The 9664-nt window shown below is 38.3% G+C and overlaps 1 protein-coding gene across 1 annotated transcript in view; it reads left to right on the forward strand.

Annotated features, from left to right (window-relative positions):
- Positions 1-9664, forward strand: part of LOC103923928 (protein unc-79 homolog) — a 113706-nt gene that overhangs the window by 29960 nt on the left and 74082 nt on the right. The window contains exons 22-24 of the mRNA XM_009332368.1: positions 915-1116; positions 2738-2917; positions 9007-9296. Coding sequence (XP_009330643.1) covers positions 915-1116; positions 2738-2917; positions 9007-9296 — 672 coding nt within the window. The remainder of the gene's footprint in view (positions 1-914; positions 1117-2737; positions 2918-9006; positions 9297-9664) is intronic.

Genomic DNA, 9664 nt, shown 5'->3' on the forward strand with positions numbered 1-9664 from the left:
TGAGAAAACATTTCCAAGCAAAACCATACATGGTCTTGATCTTTTCAAGATTTACTTAGGCATGTAATTTTAAGCATGTGAGAGACCCTGCCAATCAGAATTCTCATGATTAAAAGTAAGCAGATATGAAAGTGGATCAGAGCCTATGTATACAAGCAAGATTAAAAAAAAAAAATCTCATAGTACACAATTCAGTTCTAGTTCTCTGGAGAATAGAATGAGTATGTACTTTAAAAAGTTCAGTGTTACTGCCTATAAAAAGCTGTTAATACTTGCTAGTTTTATTCCATGTAGTGCCTTTTCAAAAGAGTTTCCAGAGAATTTGAATTCACTTACTTCACTGAGATTGTCACCAGTATACTGCACTTTCATATTTAATGTGTGGGTTTTCTTCTCAAACATAAGTCTTGACACTACACCCAAAATTCTAGTGCAAATAAAATACAGAAGCATTTTGAGGCAAAGTGCTTCTGATACGCTTCACCACATAATCTTTCTTCCTGTGTTTGGGCTTGGTGATTAATTCTTTTTGTAATTAAGGACTTGATTCAGTTGCCTAGATATAAGCTTTTTCTCAGGCGGGGGTGTGTGAAGAGAATACTTTGATACTGCGTACCAAATGTGCAGTGGGACAGAACTTTGCCTACACCTTTTGTATTCTTCAAAATCTTAGCAAATTCTACATTCTAAATACGATGTTCATTTATCTCCTTACTTACCTTACTTTTCCATTGATATCAGTAGCATTAGTTCTGATTTAAAGGACTTGGTAAGAAAAAGGAGCTAAACCTTTATCCTGGACTAATTAACAGGAGAAGTTGTGAGCTTTGACCTCCCTTTGCTTTAAAAAATGCTTAAAGTGTTTGCATCTCAGTTCTGTGTTTTTTGTCTTTCTTTTTCTCCCCCCTCTGTAGGGTCTCTGCCTCTGCCTTGATTTCCAGTTTGACACAGTTGTCAAGGACAGGCCCACAATTCTTAGTAAGCTTTTGCTACTTCATTTTCTAAAAGCGGATATTCCAGCTTTGAGCTGGGAGTTCTTTGTGAATCGCTTTGAGACTCTGTCTCTGGAAGCACAGCTTCATCTGGACTGCAACAAAGAATTCCCTTTCCCAACAAGTAAGCAGAGCCAAATCAATCTGATCACCTTTTATCAGCTTCTGGAATTTCAGCTGCCTGCAAGGGTCTGAGGGAGATCTAGGTCTCACCTGTATAAATTCTCTGAAATTAAGTAATCTTTCAGGCCAAAAGAGAATAATTCGAAATGAGCATTTTTGACTGCCCGAATACAGATTAGGCTATACTGTCGCACCTTTGGGCATCATGTTTTACTCTCACTAGGATGTGATTGCCAGCCTTGGTTGAAATGTGGTCTGGTTCTGTGATCAGCTGCAACCTGCATTAACCCACTTGTTCTTTTGTAGATGTTCTTATGCTATCAACATCGCTATTCTCAAAGGCCTAGGTCATGCCTGACCCTGTTCTGTAGTGGTCTGTACTAGGAGTGGTACGACCCTCAAAAAACAAAAACAAATGTATGGGGCACAGCACAAGAGGTACATGGGCTCTTAGAGCTGGTGCTCAGTTAACTATTCCTGCAGGGACAAATGTTTGTAAATGGTTGTCCTGTTCATACTTTGTTTCTTGATGAGACACCATGTCTCCTTCCATTCACAAGGGGGGGCTAAAAAATAATTTGTGCGTGATTGTTTAACATGCTGAGTAATTGAAAACTTCCCTACCCAAGTGGTGGCCCATGAGGCAGATCTATTTCCATCTGATTTGCTTGGAGGAGACGGGGACAGCTGTTTGGACAGCGTGTGCTCCCTCAGCAGCCTAATGCCTCCTCCTACACTTGCATGGAGCCCAGTGCCTAAAAAAGCCCGGGTGGTGCTGCTGCATCCATACAGGAGATGGGTGGAACTGCGAACATATTTTCTTCTCCATATGCGAGTAACTTGACCCAAAGCTGGGAACTGCTGCTGTGGCCTCAGGAGGGAATCTTCGCACTAGTTTCTAGCATCTCTGGCTGCGAATGTAGGGTCATATCTTTAAATATGAATATTTGGGAGTGATTTAAAAATCTGCAAAAGATATTTTTCAAGTCTCTTTATCACCTTTCTCTTTGCCTTTTCAAAGACTTAAATGGTGCAAAGAATGGGCTCACCGGCTTTAGTCGCTCAGATAATTAAACTCAAAGGGTTTGAATGCACTATAGACATGAGTATAGAAAAGTATTAGTGACCCCATTAAGACATGCAGTGATACTGCTGGTAACACCACTGTAAACACATAATCACACTCACAGACTTTTGGAGGCGCTGTTCAAATCCAGGATGATAGGTGTAGGCAGGACGGGAGGTCAGTGAGGCAAAACTAGGGGCCACATTTGGGTATGAGTGCATTAAACATGATCCATACTCGTGAGATTCCTGCCGTTTTAAATAGAGGGCACCTCATTAGCCTGAAATTCAGGTTTTGTTTTCAAGAACCTGTTGTCCAATCTCTAAAGAAAGAAGTAACAGCATAATTTTTTAAACACAGTTATACCATTTGGGGTTTTATGAATTTCAGAATGAGATCATGCAAATGAGTACCTTGCAGATGGACCCCTTGAGCCCATATGAAGCTTTCTTGACTTGAGTGGGACCTGGGGCCCAGCTGCATTTGGCACTTGGCAGCATTAGGGCCTCACCATGCTGTGGAATGAATCCTAACTTGGTCAATTGCATTTGCAAAGCTATCACTGCTGTCCGGACAAATGTCGCCAACCTCAGTGATGCAGCAATGTGGAAGATCAAGAGGGCTCGTTTCGCACGTAATCGTCAGAAGAGTGTGCGTTCCCTGAGGGACAGTGTGAAGGGACCAGTGGAGTCAAAGAGAGCGCTCTCCCTTCCAGAAACCTTAACCACCAAAATTCGTTGAGTATCTATTTATATTTTTGTGACACGCCTGTATCTCTCCCTTAGGATTGTATCCTACTGCTGGGTACACATTGGAATTGTCAATATTTATCCAATTGGGATAGCAAATTTAGGTTTCTGACTGATTTGGGCATTATTCAGGTAATGACAAGTTAGCGAGTTTGACAAAGAACATAGACAAACATTATGTCTATGCTGTGTTTGTTTAAAATGCCAGAGCAAAATGCTCCAAGAATGGTTTGTGGATAGATCTTAATTTTTATTTGTGGCTAATACACAGTAGTTTTGTCTAAAATAGATACAGTGTTTACAGAAAAATTCCTCTGTTACTAATTTATTTATTAATTGTAATTATTAATCAGCGTATGCAGCATATGCTAGACATCTTAAAACCAACTATTAATGTCTCCAGTGAGCTTTTGGATATCTTCAGAATTACTTTGTTAAGAATACAATATCCATGCAACACATCCTTCCTGCCAGCTCGTATAGGAGGACCTAGGTGCTGGAAATCCATAGGCCTGTATGGAGTGCTGTACAGATATCTTTCCAAGCAGAAATAAAGCTTACCCATTCTCATTTAGAGAATTTTACAAACACAGATTAGTCTTTATATTCAAATTGGACCTCTCACATTGCTCCTACCCATATAATAGGAACTGATAAAATGTTCAAGCCTGGCTGCTGGTGAACTGTTAAGTTAAAAGGTAATTTCTTTTCTCCAAAACAAACACTACCATATTTTGGGACTCTTAGGTAATCCTTCTTGGCCGATTTCTAATCCTGCATAGGGACTTCTGTGTGGTGACTCTTGTACTAGCAAAACTGAATGATGGAGAAAACTAAAGTTCTAGAACATGGTGCACAGAATCTGTAGGGCACAGAAGTAACATATTTCAAACAGTTACACTCACTGCCTGACAGCAGTGCATGAGTAAATGAACATAAATATGCTAGCACTGAATATATGCTGAAGTATAAGATGTCAGTATTGCCTTTCTAAACAGAGTTGCTCTTCTTTGTGGTTTTTTTTTTTAAGCTGTGAGCTTGACCAGACATGAGCAGTCTGCTCCAGCACTTGGAGGAACACCAGAGCAAACACCAGGTGGGTTTAACTAGGGGGGGTGTTTTGATGGAACAGGAAAAGGAAGGCACTAGTGCTAGCTTTCTGGCTGACTCATGAGATAAACTTAGGCAAGATCGAAGTTGTCTAAATGGCACAGTGAATCACATCTCAGCATGGTTCCAAAAGCTGTGAATTGAAGTTTTGCTCTTGATCTGTACTGAAAACTGCCCCCAGTTGTAAATAGTACTTTGGGGCTGGGAGGAGGTTATTCAGAGGCAGTCGGCTATGCCAGCAGTGCCTCACCCTCCTGTGTTTCATTGCCCGCAGGAACAAGTAAACCTTTAATAGACTAGCCCCATGGGTCACCTATGTTCACCCTGGTCTTTGACCTTCAGGTTTTAGAGACAGCAGACAGGATGCTTTTGATTGTTGGTACTGTAAATTACACTTGTCTCCTCTGTATGCTTATAGACATCTTAAGTCTCTTATTTTATATTTACTGACATTTTGTGAAGATGTCAGCCTTCTGTCAGCCATTTGTAGAATAGCTAGCTCAGCAGGGTCCAAGTAATCTCTAAATAATTGAGACTACTGACAGTTCTTGCTCGAGTCCTGTGTAGACTGACCATTTGGAAGTGAAAAATACCAGATTCAGATCTTTTCATATTCCTTCAAGACTTGCAATATTTCCAACAGACACAAATTCAGAATTAGAACAGATCAGCTTAGTGGGTGATCAGCTGAAAGGAAAATACCTTGCCAGCGTGGGTGCTGACTAAGCTGTGAAATGGACTAGGACAGCTTCTGAATTAGCAGTATATAGCCCTATCATTCTAGCCCAGTGAGAGCTGAAATCAACCAGTTCCTTACAGAACATATGTGCAGGCTGTCACAGGCTCACAGAAGGAACAAGTGAAATAATGGTGTGATGGACAGATGTGTCAGTGAATGATTGTTCTTCATTTAATGGCAACCATTCACCTGCTATATACTAGGCTTAGAGGAACTTGTCACATTACAAGTGTCAGTCTCACAGTAGGTGTTGTTAGCCATTGTGATTTTATTAGATGTATTTTGGTATTTCAAAGCTTCAGTTTCCAGGTTCAGGTAATTAATCACTTAAGCTGCAAATTCAGATTCCACTACAAATGTATATATAAAATGTTGCATGTAGCTAGTAACCACTGATATGAAGAAAAGTCTGATAATATGATTAAAAATTATCACAGATGCTTTGGAAACTAGGAGACAAATGACTGTCCCTCTCCTCCTGCCCAGTATTTCTTTCTTTCTAAAATCTTCATTTTTTGTAAAATAGTTTTTTTTAAGGTTTGACTCATAGTTTCTAACACTTTGCATTGGCAGTACTGAGCATATCTGATTCGTCTAAGGAAGTAACTGACTCCTAAACATAGGCTGTACATTTGCTGTAGAAAAACTTTTTTTTATACATACCACTCGAATGAACTGGTCCTCATGCTCATCCGTTCTTTCTAAATGTAAAACTGTAATCCTTGCACAGTTCAAATGTAAGCTGAATTCAATGTGTGTTCTGTATGGATCAAACACCAGGAACATGTATTTGTTCATCTATCCTCCACAATACCCTGGACAGTCACTTAGAGAGTTTCATAGATAGGTACAGGGGTCACAATTGGGATGAAGCATGATCTAATTGTGATCTGATGTTTTATGTTATATTGTGGTATACCTTAAAGTAATTTGAAGGTAAAGGGGTCTGATGTAAGGGACACATAAATAAAGAGATTAATCTGTGGGCATAAGGCTAGATTGAATTCAGGAATGGTGGCTGTATATTAACTAGCAGGCTGTATGTTTGGTGATGTGAGAAGGTTTTCCTGGGGGGTGTGGGGTGTGTGCGTGTGTATGTATATACCTTGTATGTCGGCACGCACACATATGCACACAACTTGTATATTTATGCGCACACATTTTGAGGGGTAAAAGCCACCATAGCCACTGTATAGACAGGGCTGCCTTGGTTTTGCATTCTTAGCTTGAATCTGAACAGCTTGATTTGGTACAGGATACTCTATAGCATGTGTTAATGAAGTGAAGGTTTAGTTCAAGCTTGATATAACTTAAGACCCATTTCAGACAGCAGAGGAAGGTTTTCTGGACTCTGAAAGTCTATCGCCTAAACGGGATCGTAGGGTTTTTGTAGTTTTAAACAAGCAGTTCTCCATTGATGGTTCATTGCAGGTTTCTGCATTAGAAGTAAAAACAGGAGGTGATTGACATTCCCTAGACTTGATCCTTAGTAGAGCTATGACAAACTACTTGGGGTGAAGCTCTATTCACTGTGTCCTGCTGTATAGTTTTCAGTGAGGGTAAAGTATGAGAAATGAGATTTTAATGCTTCAGAAAGCGTTAATAATATTTCTGGAAAGTAAAATGTTAGGAAAAGTCCTGGGAAGTGTCTGTAAACTGGTGTTAGTATTACAAACTCATGGCAAAATTGAGTGTTTTATCACTGAGCTTCTAAATTATGTTGTTCAGCAAGTGAAAGTAAAATAGGTTAATCTTTTCAGACTAATTATTCATTGAGTTCTATTTGGAGAACCAGTACTTATTTAGAGCGCCACAATCCTTTGACTCATTTCATCTTATCTCCTTTGTTTTATGGAAAATCTCACAACATGTAATAGAGATAAAAATAAGTAGGGCTGAAGAAAACAGTCTAATATCATCTTTATGAAAGTGGTGTCTTTTTGATACAATTTCATGGAAAATTTTAACCTGGGTATAATATGTGGAAAGATTATTTCTCAGTTGATGTCCACAAAGCTAAAGTTATTTTCTATATACGTTTTTAATGTGCTTCTGAAAATGGAACTTGTTGTATTTCTCATTATTTCAGAATTTATTGTTTTCTTTTTGCATCTGCAAATCTTGGTCCAACAAAAGTTTGGATAGAGAACTTTCATTTTGAAGGAAGACTTCTGTAAATAAAAAATCCCAGTGAAAACTGTTTAGAATAAAAAATATTATATAATATGAAGTTCATGATTTCTTTTTACCAAAATGAGACCAGTAAAGAAAAGTTATTCTTAATAGAAGTGATTCTAAAAATTCCGCCCCCTAGTTTTCATTTTCAGCTATCATAGAAACAGCAACTTTCTCCCATGCTCAACAAAACAGCCAATCAAACAAAGCCCTTTGCTCATCCACCAATAAAATATAAAATATTTAAGATTATTTTAAAAATGGCAGACACTGCAGTTTTGCTAGTGAAGAACCTAAGACAGATGCAGTTGTACCAGCAAAGGAGTCCCTTGTCAGAATAGCATATTACATTGAGAATATGGGTAAATTAGAATATAAAAATAATTTAGTATTTGCTATAGATACATAGCTATGAATTTACATAAACCCTCAGACATGTAAGTAACTCTAACAGTCTAAGTGGATATTAGTTGCTGGCTAGTAACCCTAACACAGACGTGCAGGAGCAATTTTAAGATTATAATTTGAGCTAATCTTGCTTGTAGGGTCTGTCCTGCAAACTTCAACTTAAACTGTTCTTGCAAAAGTAAGGACAATTTCCAATAGTTGAAAGGATTTATCCTTAAAATGAAAACAAGTAGATCGTTTTATAATTCTGCTTCATACCAGCTTGCTTTATCTCAATTATTCGCTGTTAGATTTTTAACCATGGGTCAGAAAATACATCAGAATACATTTTAGTAACAATTAATTTTAACTGTTAACAGTTCTAGTGTTTAATGAACAAACTAAAATTAATGGTGTAATAAAAACTGAATTTTTCAAGTATTGCCACCTTTTGATGCGTCAAAATAATACTTTCTGTTCCCTTTGTTGATTATCCTGGTGGAAGTATTTATTTTGCGTATAATGCATATATAATGCATTTTATTTATACAGAAGCATTTAATTTAAATTACTGTTTTTAAATAGAACATGTTGGAATAATATACTTTACTGTGCTTTAGCCATGCATTTATTCAGAATTATTTAATAAAAAGAATCCGATACACTGATGTGTGAAATAGCTGCTCCTTTTCATGAATTCAATTCCTAGTGTTAGGATAATGTAGATCTTCAGGAACTGCTAAGCACTAAAAAAAGGCCATACAAATAGGGTGAAATGGAAGAGGGTAACTCCAAAGGCAATTACTAGATAATTCTAGTAATGATAAATGGTCTTAAAAGTAACTGGAAATACTGTATTAAAAAAAAATTGAAGTATGAAAATGAAGATATTTGCGCAGTTGGCAATGTTGTTTGCAGTGTGTCTTTTTTGCTTGGATAGTGATAGCCAGCACCCAAGCTTCCTTGGGCTTTGTAAATAGCCTCTCATCCTTCACATGATCATATTCCCATGCAAAGTATTATTTCCATTCAGTGTTTATAAAACCAAGTCTTAGGCTTCTTCTCTGGGGGAAAAAGTCATCAAAGTTTTGACATTATACATAGTGTCCCAAAAACTAATAAATTATAGTGCCTACATTTTGGCCCAAGTTATTTGAGAGAAATATGGACTCAATGCTAAAAGGGGAAGTCTTCATTCTTTGTTTAATCATTACTTGGTAGAATTTTCTCCATCTCCTACCTTTGCCGTTTTGTACGTCCTCCACTGGCAACGACTAATATCCACTAACTTTTGCTGAGGAAAGACTGAAAACTATGCCAGATGATAATTTGGTGGCAGTGGGATTTGATCCTTTTTTAATGCATAGGTGTGAAGGAATAATAACACTCAATTTGGCAGAAATGCACTGGGATGAGAAGATAAGCAGCTTGGTTAAACATGGGAAAGCTGAGAAACGGAGTTCAGTGTACGCAGCAGATGTTAGTGTGCTGTTGAGCCTGAGGCAACAGAGGAACAATGCCCTCAGAAATGTATGCCTATCTTCTGTGACTTCACCATGTATATTTGGGCAGAAATGGAGCAATGAACTCTGGAAAAAAGTTCTTCTGTACCCTGTTTACAGTCTTATGCAGTGTCTGATACCAGTGTCTCTCTTGTGCCGATAGGACAACCCTCCCCAGAGAATGATACTACAATAAAAGACCTGCTGCCAGAGGATGCTGGGATTGATCACCAGACTGTCCACCAGCTCATTACTGTGCTAATGAAGTTCATGGCAAAAGATGAGAGCAGTGCTGAGTCGGACATCAGCAGTGCTAAAGCTTTCAACACAGTCAAGCGCCATCTGTACGTCCTGCTTGGTTATGATCAGCAGGAGGAAGGATGCTTCATGATTGCACCACAAAAAATGCGTGTTTCGACCTGCTTTAATGCCTTTATTGCTGGAATAGCACAAGTAGGTGAAGGCACTTACTATTTCTCATTGCCTGTTGTTGAAATGGTGGTAGCACAACTTTCTTTGTACCAAAATAATGGCTGAGTGGGTAATCCTACTTAAACCTTCTTAACACCTCTTCAGTTGGTGACAGAACAAGGATGACTGCTTGTTCTTTAATCTCAGAAGGCTCCATGTAGCCTAATCAAGTGCTTTCTGTAGGTTTTTGCTTTGCAGTTAAAAAGTAAATAGTTAAATAGAAGTATGCTAATTTATAACTTCCTACTAGTACTCTAAACTTGCTGCAGCATTGGCATGGAGATAATGGTTTTGTGTGTGTGCAGGTGTGCAAATACTACCACTGTATGAAAAATTACAGACAGCTCCAA

Source organism: Pygoscelis adeliae, unplaced genomic scaffold (assembly GCF_000699105.1).
Source record: "Pygoscelis adeliae isolate BGI_AS28 unplaced genomic scaffold, ASM69910v1 Scaffold429, whole genome shotgun sequence".
Classification (NCBI taxonomy): Eukaryota; Metazoa; Chordata; class Aves; order Sphenisciformes; family Spheniscidae; genus Pygoscelis; species Pygoscelis adeliae.